This window comes from Zasmidium cellare (assembly GCF_010093935.1).
Source record: "Zasmidium cellare ATCC 36951 unplaced genomic scaffold M409scaffold_28, whole genome shotgun sequence".
NCBI classification, from domain to species: domain Eukaryota; kingdom Fungi; phylum Ascomycota; class Dothideomycetes; order Mycosphaerellales; family Mycosphaerellaceae; genus Zasmidium; species Zasmidium cellare.
This window is the reverse complement of record NW_022986972.1, coordinates 40,477-54,606: the sequence shown is the minus strand read 5'-3', so window position 1 is coordinate 54,606 and position 14,130 is coordinate 40,477. Positions and strand designations below refer to the sequence as shown.

Below are 14,130 nucleotides of genomic sequence, written 5' to 3'. Positions count from 1 at the left end.
TGAGGTTGACGGGAAGACGCGTGCGTGGGACGCGACTGCCGGCGGAGTCAGGTCCGCTCGGCCTCGATGACCTCATCTACAAATAAATCACCTCACCTGAGAATGATTTCAACTCCACTATCTTCTTGTCTCTGAACAATTCTTTTCCAATCCAAGAAAACAAGCTGAAGATGGCCCTCGCACCGAAGTACGCTGGCCAGAAGCTGGTCGCCAATGCCCACCCTCAAACACTGCACACCATTGAGCTTTGTATGTCCAACAAGACATCAATACGTCTATCCCCGATAGCAGATACTGACTTATGCCACAGTCTTGGACTATGTTTGCCCAGTGAGTATTAAGCAGTCGAGAGCAAGGCCTCGAAACTGAGAAGGTATTCCAGTTCTCCAAGAAGATCTTCAACACTGTCTACGACGATGTCTACCCGCTCGTCAGGCAGAAGTACGCAGACAAGGTCCAGTTCATCTTCCGACAACAGGTAGGCCTCAATAAAGCACTCAAGTATCTTTGCTCTATCTCACTCTCGCAAGATCCAACCATGGCATCCATCATCAACCTTGGTCCACGAGGCCGGTGTAGCCGTCTTGCAAACGGATGCCAGCAAATTCTGGGACTTCTCCAGGGCTTTGTTCGAGAAGCAGACCGAGTTCTTCGACGTCAATGTTGTTAACGAGACACGGAACAAGACGTATGAGAGGCTCGCCAAGATTGCTAGTAGCTCGGGTCTGGACGAGAAGACGATATACTCCAAGCTGGAGGTCTCCGACAAGCCGGACAAAGATGGCAGTCTGAACATAGGTAATCAGGTCACCAACGACTTGAAGCCTCTGATCAAGGTGAGATCGTCGAAAAGTTGAACCTAGCGCCACGGACTAAACATGTGTAGCACAACCGCCTCCAGGGTATTCATGTGACCCCAACAGTTCTATTCAATGTAAGTAACACCTTGGTCACATCAAGGAATTGTTGCTGATCAAATGTAGGGCTTGGTTGAGAATGGGATCTCCAGTAGCTTTACTAAAGACGACTGGGCTCAGTGGTTGGAGAAGAACATTGTCTGAGCACCTTGTACATTCTAGAGTGCTTGTTGATCTGACTGCTCGGGCTGTAGGTCGATAGTGAATCACGACGACGCCAGCAGACTCATCTTTAGATGTGCCACGAGAAGTGTACCCCGAGGTCTAGCTTTGTGACCTTCCACACCATTTCTTCAATCAGTCTCGCTTTCCTTGATTACTATCGGACTTGTGACTACAAGGGTATCTTAAAACGCATTGAACAATTCAACTCGTGAACCTCACGAAGACCCCCTCTCATCCCCAACCTCATCAACCAACCAAGTCCTCCTCCCATCCCTCCTCATCATCGGCTGAAACGCATACCTCTTCCCCAACCCACACAACCTCTTATCCCTCACACTCTGTCCCACGCCATCCAGTCCCTCGAAATCATCCAAAACCCTCGATCCGCTCAGATAATACATTTTCCCTGCCAACGTGTCCGGCCTGACAGGGATTTTCGGCTCCTTTCTCCGTCTCAGCATCACAAGTCCGACGACCAGAACCATGATTCCGAGAATGGCGAGAGACATATATGCGGAGACGAGGAATTGGCCCCATGTCTGGCCGGTCGCGAAAGGCACGCCGGAGATGACGATGTTGAGAGCTTCGGCCATGAGAGTCGTAAAGGTGATGAGGGCGGGGAGGGGGTATCTATTCCTCAAAGTCGTCCAGGTGGAAAGGAGGGGCGTGTTAGATGGTGTAAAGCACAGCGTTCTCCTCGCTGGGGAAGGTTTCGTCGCGAGAGCGATGTAAGGCGCCATGACGACGGCAGTCTGCTCGATGCTGTGCCAGGAGGTGGCGATGAGGGTTCCTGCTAGGGTGAGGATGAATCGCGGGCCGAAGGTGTTGCTGCTGAAGAAGTTGTTGAAGCCGTCTGGGTTGCCGTCGAGGTAGTAGGCTAGGACGACGCCGAAAGTTCCTAGGGTTAGGAGGAGGAGGATGAGGTCCATCCAGCGGAAGCGGTGGGACTTGGTGGTGCCTTCGGAGAAGGAGGAGCCGTTATTGTCGATGGGGGTGTAGCTTCCGCGGCCTTTGGAGCGGGTGGAGTATTCGTCGTGGAGGTCGATTGTCAGGGGCCGAATGCCGTAGTGGAGGGCTCCCATTTCGGTCTTGTATCTCTCAAGCTTGTATCGCTTGCCTGCCATTGCGGCCTTCATTTCTGACACACGAGCGCCAGGCCCGACCGGGAGGTTGTTGATATCGTCGACCAGACCCGGATGTCGCATCAACGATCCGATCGTCGCGATGGAGCTGGGATTCGCAGGAAGACCCGTTCGTTTGACCAGCAGCAAGATCGTGATGAAGACAATGACAAGTGCGATGAAAGCTAGAAGCCCTTGCATGATTCTCACAACAGTAACAGATACCGTCATCCGTGGCTGGCAGGGATTCTTGCTGCCTTGAATGGGTGACAGACAGTTCCAATTCGTGTCCACCCAGATTGCTTCAGACGCCAAAGCCGGCAGAGTCGAGGCAATGAGATATGCCGTCGAGACCAGTGCGAGGGCCCAGCGTCCTTTGGATAAGGCTGGGATGGGTCCGTATAAGTTCGACTGATTCTGGTAGAAAGAGAAGAAAGCTCGCTCGGCTGGGGCGCCATTCGGTTCCATCAATTGGCGGAAGGGCTCGATGAGGGTGAAGTTATTGTTCAGAATTGTGATCAGCATCCGGTATAGAACAGCGATGACCACGGTAAGGTATGTTGCTAGGAAGACATTGCCGGGATCCCATTTGTAGGAGATAACGCCGACTTTGCCGCTGTTTTGGAGGACGTAGGCATCGCTTGAAGAGGAAGGCTCAGGCGGGTTGGAAGCTGGTGTGGAAACGATCGTCTGTGTTAGGGCGACTTGTGTGGTGGACGAGTGGGCGCTGATGGTCGTGTGGGAGGTTATGGTCTGGCCTCCGCTGGTGATCAAGATGGCTGATGTGGATGCGCTGGCGACGATTACACTGGCGCTCGAGGTTGTGACGACTGTTGTTGTGGGTGTTGGAGCTGGCTGTGAGTCCATTAGAATGGGCAATAATCGCGGCTGCGAACCAACATACCATGGTACGAGTATTCTCGGTAGGCACATAGTCACCCGTTGGCGCACTGTATGCTATTGTATGAGTTCTACTTGGATCCACGTAGTCACTGGTAGGAAGAGCCATCGCAGTCATTCCGCTCGTGACTGTCTGTTTATGTTCTGTTGGGACATAGTCACCACTCGCTGGACTCAGAGCGATCGTCTGGGTGTTATCCGTGCCCACGTAGTTACTTGTCTCGATTGTCGAATCTGGGGTGATCGTCTGTTCAGGGTTCACATAGTTGCTCGACTGGATGTATTGAGTAACGCCGGATGGAGATTGGTCGGCAGTGACTGTACCCGCATCGGGTGATTCTGGAATTGCTGATGCTGCCGAAGGGGTTGCCGTTGCATCTTCGCTGGCTTGTGACGGGGTATCCCTTAGATAGACATATTCATAGCCAAAGTCTCTTCGCTTGTTGTTAGAACTCGATGAGAATGAAAGTCGGTTCTCCCCAGCCGCGAGTTCAATCCTGGCATATTCAAGTAGTCCTATAAGGCCAAGCGTGACGAGGAAGAGTATGAGGAGTGGTATCGTCCGAAGAACGGCGGGTTTGTAGTTGTATCTTGGCGGTTCTCGCTCGTATATACTGCTCGCTGCGAGGACTTAGCTCCATATCCCTCGACAACCATTTTGTCCTTACCTGCTTTCTCACTCGATATTTCCCTGGCCATGGTGGCCTCTCGAAAGAGCGACACGCGCTCATAGTGTGGTGGTCTCATTTTTAGCCCACTAACCGCGAGACAGATCGAGAAACGAGAGCAATGGAAATAAGGGGACAAGAGGGACCCGATTAGTTTTGTTGTTCTGTCGACAAGCGAGTCTCGCAGATTCAGCCCTGCTGTGAACTGCCATGGTACCTATTTTACCCTCTTACCCTGCTCTTGCAGCCGCACGCGGTAGATCTTGGGCCAAAGTTAGAGGCACTAACGACAGCCATACCATAGACGGGCTGATTACACATGACAAGCGAGACGGAAACTAGAGGACTGCGGAATGCTTTCGCGAGCCGATGTGGTGTAACTTTGCAAGTGAGGTTGACTGAAAGACACAAGGTGGAGATCTATTCTTGGAGCTCAGCCTCATCCTTCCCGTGCGTCCCGTGAGATCCTCTGTTTAGTTATGATTGGCGAGATGGTTGGCGAGGTGAACAGTAATAAGCATATCATGCTGGGGAAATGAACGGTGCTATCGAAGATTGATCTTGTTTCTTTTGTTCCACTTCTTTGCCAATGAAGCACTCTTGACGCTGTTGACCGCGCTGTGGAGGAAATTCTTGGAACCCAAGACGAACACATCGCATGGAGATGAAGAGCAGATCAGTAGTATCCAGCGTGGTATCCTTGTTGCTGACCATAAGTCTGGTACTGTTGCGTAGGCTGCTGATATGATCCATTGTACCCAGGCACTGGTGGGGGACTATGTCCGTATGCCATCGTCGACATTGACTCCGAATTTCGGATTGTGTTCGTGCTGCATGTCTGGCCACATTGTTGGTTACACCATATTTGATGCTGATAGCCACTCAAATCGCGATACTGGTTGCCAGGTGTGGTTGGTTGCGAATAGGGTGTTCCTGGGGCTGAGGGGCCATAGGCGTTCGGTGGCGGCGGCAAAGCCTGTTGGACCGGAACAACGTACATGGGTTGGCTTTGCTGTTGCTTGAGCTTCTCCTCCTGTTGTTTGAGAGCCTGCTCGTGCTCAGCCTGCTGCTGAGCAAGGATCTGGTTGGCTTGCGCTACGAGATTCTGTTGCTCTTGCTCGTGTTCGACGGCTTGTTGCGCGATGATGGAGTTTGCCTGGTTGACAATGGCTTGCTGTTGTTGCTGATTTTGGGACTCGGCACTCGCTTTCCCAGAATGTCGAGTGGCTAGAGCCACAGCTCCATATTTGATGCCTTTGGTGATGAGACCCATGTCCGCTCGACGTTTGATTCGTCTGTAGATGGCGAGTTGTCGCTGATGGAGGGAGGTAAGTGAGAGTCAGAAGTTGACGCCGAAGACTGCTGCTCGAGCCAGTACTTATTCTCGCTTGCTTGCGTCTTGACGATTGCTCCCCTAAGCAAAGTACCACGTACCACCTCTCAATGCAACTATCGCCTCATAGGCAGTTCGACAAGGCGAGACATTGTATGCTCATGGTCACGGGCGGCTTGGCAAGTCTGTGGCGTCCAATGAAGGTTCCCAAACTTTAAACGTCAGCACACCATGGCAGGGCTGTGGAGGCGTTGCATTGGAGTAATGTATTCGAGAGCATGGTGATACAGGTTATGGCTTGTTTCAGAGAGCCACAGTCCAGGCGCGAGTATTGTGTGGTTATCGTATGAAGTCCATATGCACTGGGAGGGCCATTCGAAAACCTCGTTTAGGAAGATCAGACAGCAATAGGAAGCTGCGTCCAGGCTTGGTCGCTCTAGGAGCCGGAGGATGATTTGACCATGCCATGTATTCCACTTCGAGCGGAACGATGAGGGAAATGGATGTGCCTCGAAAGAGTCCGCATTCATAGCCGCCTAGACTGGCCGTCACTCCGGTAACATCCTTGAGGAAGATACCACTTAAGAACCGTCCGGATTAGGTCTGAGGTATTGGCACATATTGGTGAGGTGCAAAGTACGTCGGATTGCCGGTCCGGCAGGTTGTGAGGCCTGTCGATGCTCGTTGATGGGATTCGATCTTGATCTGGTACTCGGCAGCTTTCACGGCTTCGACTTCTTTATTCAACATCCTCATCGCATCGACGACCTTGGCAAGTCGAGACTCCATCGTGGACGCGCATTGGGGTGCAATGAACTGCAGGCGTTTGCACTTCTCGTCCAGATGTCTGATAAGCGCCATTTGAGTGGATTCCAGGCGATCGATCAGGTTACTTTCTTCATCAGGTTCCGGCACGACTGGCTCCATGTCATTCTTGTCTGGGGGAGGAGTGGTGACCATCGGCATAGGGCGTAGTTCTCCATGATGGATCATCCATTCTGGGACATTGGATCGGGCGTGTTTGGCTTGAGGGGAAGTCACAGGCTCCGTAATCTCATCAGCCTTCCGCTTCGACATTGTCACTCCTGGTCTGATTTGGCAAGCAGTAATGGTGATTGTTGTGAAGGGACATCTTGACGAGCGCGTTGGAGTTGGGAATGGTTGAAGTCGGTGGCTGGTCGTCCCAATGTCTCAAAAGCTTTCGAGGATCAGGGCACTCGATGATCGGAGCGCCTCCCGCGATCTGCCCCTCGTTAAGCCTCGGCCGCCGCCACCTTGATGAAAGTTCAACTTGCTTCTCCTACGTGTTGGCGGCATTGAAAACGTGTTCACAGAGCTACTCTCTCTACGACCGATGGACACATAAGAGAAGCTTCTCCAAAACCAGCGACTAAATCTCAGGAAAAAACCCCAGTCTTTACCTCACATCCACCGTCCACCATGTCGAGATTCGAGCCTCTCAAGAACGATTTGCTTCTTCGTACTGCTCGTGGCGAGAAAGTCGAGCGCCCTCCGATATGGGTGATGCGACAGGCTGGACGATACCTCCCCGAATATCACGAAGAAAAAGGCAAGCATGACTTCTTCGAATGCTGTCGTAGCGCCGAAATCGCCTCAAATCTCACCTTGCAGCCCATCGACCGCTTTGACGGGCTCATCGACGCTGCGATCATCTTCTCCGACATTCTTGTCATTCCCCAGGCAATGGGTATGGAGGTTGTGATGTTGGATGGGAAAGGACCACATTTTCCTGACCCGCTCGGTTCACCAGAGGACAAGCAATTTGAAGAGGTGATGGAGAGAGAAGTCGATGTGAAAGAGAGCTTGAAATACGTCTACGAGGCGATCACAATGACAAGGAAGAAGCTCAAGGGTCGAGTACCTTTATTCGGATTCTGCGGCGCGCCGTTCACGCTGCTCTGTTATATGGTCGAAGGAGGTGGGACGAAAGTGTTCAAGCAGACCAAGACGTGGATATACAGATACTCTGATGCTTCCAAGCAGCTGTTGCAGAAGATTGCAGAGTTGTGCGTGGAGTACTTGGCGCAGCAAGTCATTGCTGGAGCACAAATCGTGCAGGTGTTCGACTCGTGGGCGGGTGAACTGAGTCCAAGCACGTTCAAAGAGTTCTCTCTTCCATACTTGACGTACATCTGCGACCATCTACCGAAGAGACTGCAGGAGCTCGGAGAGGAAGTCGTACCAATGGTCGTCTTTGCCAAGGGAGCTTGGTATGCTTTGGAAGATCTTTGCAAGACAAACTACAACATCGTTGGGCTCGATTGGCTACATGCACCGAAGGAAGCGTATGCCATTGCGCAGAAGCATGGCAAAGTCGTGCAAGGCAATGCAGATCCTGGTGTGCTCTTCGGAGGCCACGAGGCCATCACGAAGGTTGTCGAAGAGATGGTTGAAGGCTTTGGTGGAGGCAAGCAAGGTTGGATTGCAAACTTGGGCCACGGTATGTCGTTGCTGTCTTGATTTTGGTATTTGGCACTGACTTCCAGCCAGGTATCACTCCATGGGTCAAGCCAGAAGACCTCAAGTTCTATTTCCAGGAGATCCATCGCATCTCAGGTAGCTGACTCCGCGCGGACTCGCGCACCCGAACCCGTTTGACAGCGCTCTAGGTGAACATCAAGCCAAGGCTTTCCCAAGACCCAACGACATAGCAGTCGCGGAGCAGAAGATGCACGAGCGGAACATCTTGCATGGCGATTGGTAGCCGGGAAGCAATGCGACAGTCAACAGACCAGGCTCATTTATCCTCGCCGATGTCCTCATACCTACCTCATACCGTCAGCCCAAGAACCTCTCATCAGCCTCGCATGATCACCCACCAGTCCTCAGGGTGCTTCTGGATGAAATTTTTCATCAGCTGTTCGCACTCTGCGCTGTGCAGATTCACAACTTCGATGCCGCGCTGCTTGAGATACTCCTCCCCTCCAACAAAAGTATTGTTCTCTCCCATTACGACTCGGGAAACCTTGTACAGGATGCACGCGCCTGTGCACATGTCGCAGGGTGACAAGGTTGTGTACATTGTCGAGCCTTTGTATGCAGACGCTGGCAGGCGACCTGCATTCTCGAGGGCAGACGTTTCACCCTGATGAATGTAAGCCAAGTAGAAGCACGCTTTACTTAGGAACAGAGCTACATACATGCAATGTCGCACTACCCTTTTGCACTCGCATGTTATGGCCTCGGCCTAGGATTTTTCCATTGGCATCCACGAGACAAGCACCAATCGGCACACCGCCTTCACTTGCACTCGCTTTTGCCTCCTCAAGCGCAGCCTTGAAGCCTGCATCGTTTGCGGACATCTTTCACGTGAATATCAGCGGCTAGCGTTAACGTAACCAACCAAGTGAGTGAAGGACTTTGATGGTGAAGTTTTCGGCATACCGCCACCGCTTGCCCTCTCGGGAGCGATATCGCCGGTCCCTGAACTAGGTGCTTGGCGCCTGACGTTGTTTCGGTTGCAGCCGTCTTCGAGCTGGTCCTGGGGAACGTTCTCTTCACGACCGCTATCACCCCAGCTGTCTGTCCATTGTCTTATTCCCATTGCTTCAACGCTCAGTCGGACACAGCACGCATTTGCGATCAATCTTTGAGCTTGCGATCTTGGCCGCTCCCAGCGCCGTGGCGTTAGCGACAACGCGCGAAGAAGCGCGCCCGTGAACCAGCGAATCCACCCAACCACACGACCCAGAGATCGATTACTAGCACCCGAACCAACAATCAGACCACCCTGAAAGAGATATAAAACGACTTGCGCAGTCGAAACAACGAAGAGCTCAAGGACACGCCTTTGGGCGTTCCGGTTTTGAATGGAGCACCGCAGCTGGGGTCACCAGCAGCCTGGCTCTGGCAACCCTCACGGCGACCCATCGCAGTCACAGGGGGCTCCCCGAGCAGGACCTAACTATGGGTGAGTTGGACAGATCAAAGTGGCGAGATTGCTGAGTAGCTTGGGTTGGAGTGAAGAAAGCTCTATTGAAGCTGTCGCACGCCCGCCTACACCAGCCTCCTACCTATGTCTCTCATGGAGTATGCATTGAAACGCTGCTAATGTTTCTGCCACCACTAGACCCGGTACACCACAACACAATCCGCAACATTCTCCACCATCAGGTGCTAATGGCCTGCCACCACCCGGTGGACCCTTCCCTCCTTTTCATCAGCCTGCGCATTCCCTCGCCAGCCTCGCCGGTTTGAGCCAGTCGTCGCCGAGACAGCCTCCTCCCCAGCAACACCGGCCCGAAGAGCCCGATTCGCGTCCACCTCCTGGTTTCGGCCTTCCAAGTCTCAGCCAGGCGACGGGTCAGTCCAATGTGTTGGCTGACCGCGAAAGAAGGGAGCGAGAAATGGAAAGAATCCACATCAAGGAAGAGGAGGATCGGAGACATCGAGAACATGAGCGACAGCGGATGGAGCAAGCGCCGCCGCATCAGACACCGCAAGGCCCTCCAGTGCACCTTCATCAGCCAGTAGCTGTAGGCCCACGCACTGTACACGGCCCCAATGGTCTGCTCGGCAATCCGGGCATGGGAGGGCCACCTCCACAGCCGCATCTACCTTTGGGAGCTCCCTCTGGTCCGGGAAACATCTTCGCTGGGGGCCCTGTTCAACCTGCACCAGGCCCAGCAGGCCAACACCCGCAAGCTGCAGGCCTCCTTTCGGGGTACGTGCAGGGGGCACCAGGCCAACCACCTCAACAGCAGCAGCAGCAACAGGCTATGGGACAGCCTCAGGGACAAGGTCAAGGCCAACAGCCGATCTTGAACGATGCCCTCAGCTATCTGGACCAGGTCAAGGTCCAATTCCACGAGCAGCCGGACGTGTACAATCGGTTCCTCGATATAATGAAAGACTTCAAGTCGGGCGCAATCGATACGCCTGGTGTTATTGGTAGGGTCAGCACACTTTTCGCAGGCAACCCAGAGCTCATCCAAGGCTTCAATACTTTTCTGCCTCCTGGTTACCGTATCGAATGCGGAACTGGCGACGATCCAAATGCCATCCGAGTCACCACACCCATGGGCACAACAGTCCAGTCAATGCCACAGCCTCGACCGCTCAGCAGGCAGGAGGGAGGCCAGGAGGGGCTGAGGCCTGCTAATGGCACCTTTACGCCTCAGCCTGGTGCGCAAAGCGCCCAAATGATGTTCAGTCCAAGTGGTCGCCCGGCTGGCCCGGCGGCGCCTATTCAGCAGCATCTCTCGCCCATGGAAGCTGCGAGACAACAAGAGGAGCAGCGGGCAATACACCAGCAGGAGCAGCGGGGGGTCAACTCTCTTCAAAGTGCTGTATCGGCGGCCGCTGGAGGTACTGGGCTAAGAGTTGGAATTTCGCCGCGAGCGACTCCCATGCCTGGACAAGATGCAGCAGCACACGACGCAGCGGCTCAGGTGGGTCTTGAGAAGCGCGGCCCGGTTGAGTTCAACCACGCGATCAGCTACGTGAATAAGATCAAGGTAAGTCATCGGACGTACTTCGGCAACAGCCGCCGCGCTTCCACCACTTTAACTAACGAACTTCAGAATCGCTTCGCATCACACCCCGACATCTACAAACAGTTCCTCGAAATACTCCAGACTTACCAGGTGAGTATCTGTACCTCCGATCCTTGGCGACAACATGCTTGCGCCTTTGTCTCGGGCAGCCGCTTCAAATCGACACTTCTTGAACGCACGTGCTAACGTGATTCAGCGCGAATCAAAGCCGATCCAAGACGTCTACAGTCAAGTCACACACCTCTTCAAGACCGCACCCGATCTCCTCGAAGACTTCAAGCAGTTTCTACCAGAATCCGCAGCACATGCGAAGCAAGCAGCAGAAAGAGCAAGGCAAGAGGCAGAGAACAACGTTGTAACATCCAACGTGCGCAGTGAGGGTTTGTACAACAGTCCCGTCATGTCGCGTGAGATCACGACACCGGCACATGCACGAGGTCAAATGCCTCCGATTGGTAACTTTGCGCCGACACCCGCATCGAAAGACAACAAGAGAAAGAGGGAACAACGTCAAGGCACCGCGGACCGCATGGCTGATGGTGTCGCAGGCCCAAGCGGCAGCAAAGCGCAGTTCCCAGGGCACCCCAACAAGCGCCTGAAGACTGGACAGCAAGTCGCCAAAGGGCTAAATGACCAGCCACCTGCGTCGCCGACCTTGACTCCACGTTTGCCGGAGCCTCTCGAGCCTACGACCACATCGGCGGCCACCAGCGAGGAGCTCTCTTTCTTCGATAAGGCAAAGAAGGCAATTGGCAATAAGAACTCCATGAACGAGTTCTTGAAGCTCTGCAACTTGTTCAGCCAAGACCTCATCGATCGCGGGACACTCCTCTACCGAGCGAGAGCATTCATCGGTGGCAATGCTGAGTTGATGAAGTGGTTCGAGCAGTGGCTCGGCCATGACGAGAAAGATGTGATAATCGAGAACAAACCGCGGGTGCCTTCTGGAAGGGTCATGCTTAGCAACTGCAGAGGTCTCGGCCCCAGCTACCGCTTGTTGCCCAAGAGAGAGCGCCAGAAGCCGTGCAGTGGCCGTGACGAGCTGTGCAACTCCGTTCTGAACGATGAGTGGGCATCGCATCCTACTTGGGCATCAGAGGACTCCGGATTCATCGCCCATCGCAAGAATCTGCACGAGGAAGGTCTGCACCGCATTGAAGAGGAGCGTCACGACTACGACTACAACATCGAAGCCTGCTCTCGCACCATTCAGTTGCTGGAGCCGATCGCGACTCAGCTGCGACGTATGGACGAAGCGCAACAGCGGAACTATCAGCTACCGCCAGGGCTTGGTGGTCAGAGCGAGACCATCTACAAGCGTGTGATCATGAAGTTGTACGGAAGAGACAAGGGCGCGGACGTGATTGATAGTCTCCATGCTCGTCCTTACCAGGTCATTCCGGTGCTCCTAAACAGACTGAAGGAGAGACTGGAGACCTGGAAGATGGCTCAACGCGAGTGGGAGAAGGTTTGGCGCGAGCAGACACAAAAGATGTTCTGGAAGTCACTCGATCACCAAGCTGCAAACGCCAAAACGAACGACCGCCGACAGTTTCAGACGAAGACTCTCCAAGCCGAGATCCAAGTCAAACACGAGGAGATGAAGCGGGCTGCCAATATCAACCCCAGCTTCCGACGCCTTCCACAGATGGAGTTCACTGTCGACGACGTGGATGTGTTGACGGATGCTACCTATTTGGTACTGGCCTACGTGGATGCTCATATGGCCACGGACCAGCCAAGGCTCTTCAACTTCATTCGCGACTTTGTCGCCTTGTTCTTCAGACTGGACGACATTGGGTTCCGAGCCGCCATTGACCGCCGATTCCAACAGTCCCCCCAGAATGAGTCGATCGAAGACCCACCTTCTGGAGGCGAAGATTCGGCGTCTGTCAAGTCTCGCAAAGGCGGTGCTGCTAAGAACAGCACTTTGCTTCGTGCGGCCTTGGACCGAGGCAGGACGCTCAACCGTACACGCGATGACAGTAATGCGTCAGAAAGCCGTGGGTCGACGCCTGACATTGCCTCGAACGGCGACCACGTCGAGAACACCGTGGAGGACGAGACGATGACGGATGCCGCAGAAGATTCGGAGAACAAATCAGACATCGCCACCGGACGCTGGCTCGACCATCCTACTGACAAGAACGTCCTCGGCTCCAAGAACATCAACCCTCAAGAACTACGGGACCGTGACGTCTTCCATTTCTGGGCCAACACTCCAATCTACTGCTTCATGCGTCTGTTCCTTATGCTCTACGAACGACTCACGAAGTTGAAGAGTGCTGAGGATGGTGTGCGCGAGGCCGTGCAGAACGCGCAGAAGGTCAAGCCCGCCATTGAGCTCGGCATCGTCGACAAGCTACCCAGTGATTACTTCAACGACACTAGCTCAACCGCCAACTACTACAATCAGATGCTCTCCAAGTTCGAGGAGCTTCTCAGGAACGAAGTTGAACAAACCGAAATCGAGGAAACCTTGCGGCGGTACTACCTTCAAGCCGGCTACCAACTTTACCCGGTGGAGAAGATTGTTATGACGTTGACGCGCGACGCACTACAGACGATGAACAGCGACGGCAAGGACAAGTCAGCGGATGTCTTTGCACTTTTTAAGAAGGACCGTGTGAAGGAAAAGACCAGCGCGCAGCAGCAGACTGACTACCGCAAGGCAGTGGAGAAGATGGTCAAGGACTCTGAAGTCTATCGAATCGACTTCGTACGTCTCAGCGATCCCAAAGCGGACGAGACGCGGTCACTGACCACCGAGCAGGATCCGACCAATAGCAAAGTTCGGGTCTATCTGTCCAAGCGCGACGATCCAATCGCTGATGACGGTATGACCGAGTCTCAGCGTGAGGAACTTTGGCGTTACTACATTGCGTCCTACACATCTGTGGACAACACGGATGGAATCGAGGTCGGCAAAGTCTCCTATCCGTTCTTGATGGGCAATGTTCGGGTCTTTGGTGCAGATCCTCGATCTGAATCGTTCCCACCAGCACCTGGACGATTTATCGAAGTCATGAACGAGGAGAAGTTGGAAGTGCGGATAGCGGTCAATAACTACCGCGCCTTCTTCCAACCAGAGACATTTGAGTCGTTTCACTCAAAAGACGACGAGGATGAGAGCACAGACTGGCCTTCTCAGCGGGACGATGTGGTCAAGGACATCACCATGAACAACAATGCGATGGTGGACATGTCGAAGGAAGACGTGGAGAGCAAGAACTCAAATTTCCTTTCTGTTGTGAATAACGAGTGATTGGAGCTTTGGCAATGGAGGGAGACTTGGACTCTTGGGAAAGGCGGCTCATCATGTCGATGAGAACCTTTGCATTTTTGAGCGATTAGCATGTATCATACATAGCACAGGACACAATCTCAGTCGCAACGAAGCACATCCAGTAGAAATTTTCTCCCTCTTTCTGCATGCCCTCTGACACTGTGATGACCTCGTTACTGAACTCGACACAGGACCGAATTCGGCGATTGTCCATGGATGAAGCA

At 53.5% G+C, this 14,130-nt stretch overlaps 7 protein-coding genes across 7 annotated transcripts; 3 read left to right on the top strand and 4 right to left on the bottom strand.

The window, feature by feature from the left end:
* Positions 1–170: 170 nt before the first annotated feature.
* On the top strand, positions 171–1,061 carry M409DRAFT_25636 (uncharacterized protein; the record flags this gene model as incomplete). The annotated part of the gene is made up of 6 exons (XM_033807778.1): positions 171–249; positions 311–330; positions 383–478; positions 531–836; positions 887–934; positions 984–1,061. 6 exons carry the CDS (start codon positions 171–173, stop codon positions 1,059–1,061), a joined length of 627 nt encoding a protein of 208 aa, XP_033664750.1.
* Positions 1,062–1,297: 236 nt separating this feature from the next.
* M409DRAFT_68136 (uncharacterized protein) lies at positions 1,298–3,802 on the bottom strand (the record flags this gene model as incomplete). Its single annotated transcript, XM_033817699.1, has 3 exons — positions 1,298–3,058; positions 3,108–3,724; positions 3,772–3,802. The coding sequence occupies 3 exons, from the start codon at positions 3,800–3,802 to the stop codon at positions 1,298–1,300; spliced, it is 2,409 nt and encodes an 802-aa protein (XP_033664749.1).
* Positions 3,803–4,447: 645 nt separating this feature from the next.
* M409DRAFT_25634 (uncharacterized protein) lies at positions 4,448–5,044 on the bottom strand (the record flags this gene model as incomplete). Its single annotated transcript, XM_033807777.1, has 1 exon — positions 4,448–5,044. The coding sequence occupies one exon, from the start codon at positions 5,042–5,044 to the stop codon at positions 4,448–4,450; it is 597 nt and encodes a 198-aa protein (XP_033664748.1).
* A 657-nt stretch (positions 5,045–5,701) lies between these two features.
* Positions 5,702–6,181, bottom strand: M409DRAFT_25633 (uncharacterized protein; the record flags this gene model as incomplete). The annotated part of the gene is made up of 1 exon (XM_033807776.1): positions 5,702–6,181. One exon carries the CDS (start codon positions 6,179–6,181, stop codon positions 5,702–5,704), a length of 480 nt encoding a protein of 159 aa, XP_033664747.1.
* Positions 6,182–6,544: 363 nt separating this feature from the next.
* On the top strand, positions 6,545–7,689 carry M409DRAFT_56969 (uncharacterized protein; the record flags this gene model as incomplete). The annotated part of the gene is made up of 2 exons (XM_033813467.1): positions 6,545–7,565; positions 7,616–7,689. The coding sequence occupies 2 exons, from the start codon at positions 6,545–6,547 to the stop codon at positions 7,687–7,689; spliced, it is 1,095 nt and encodes a 364-aa protein (XP_033664746.1).
* Positions 7,690–7,862: 173 nt separating this feature from the next.
* Positions 7,863–8,427, bottom strand: M409DRAFT_68134 (uncharacterized protein; the record flags this gene model as incomplete). Its single annotated transcript, XM_033817698.1, has 3 exons — positions 7,863–7,890; positions 7,945–8,210; positions 8,266–8,427. 3 exons carry the CDS (start codon positions 8,425–8,427, stop codon positions 7,863–7,865), a joined length of 456 nt encoding a protein of 151 aa, XP_033664745.1.
* A 507-nt stretch (positions 8,428–8,934) lies between these two features.
* M409DRAFT_68133 (uncharacterized protein) lies at positions 8,935–13,885 on the top strand (the record flags this gene model as incomplete). The annotated part of the gene is made up of 5 exons (XM_033817697.1): positions 8,935–9,035; positions 9,195–10,581; positions 10,648–10,710; positions 10,817–13,339; positions 13,394–13,885. The coding sequence occupies 5 exons, from the start codon at positions 8,935–8,937 to the stop codon at positions 13,883–13,885; spliced, it is 4,566 nt and encodes a 1,521-aa protein (XP_033664744.1).
* Between the last annotated feature and the right edge of the window lie 245 nt (positions 13,886–14,130).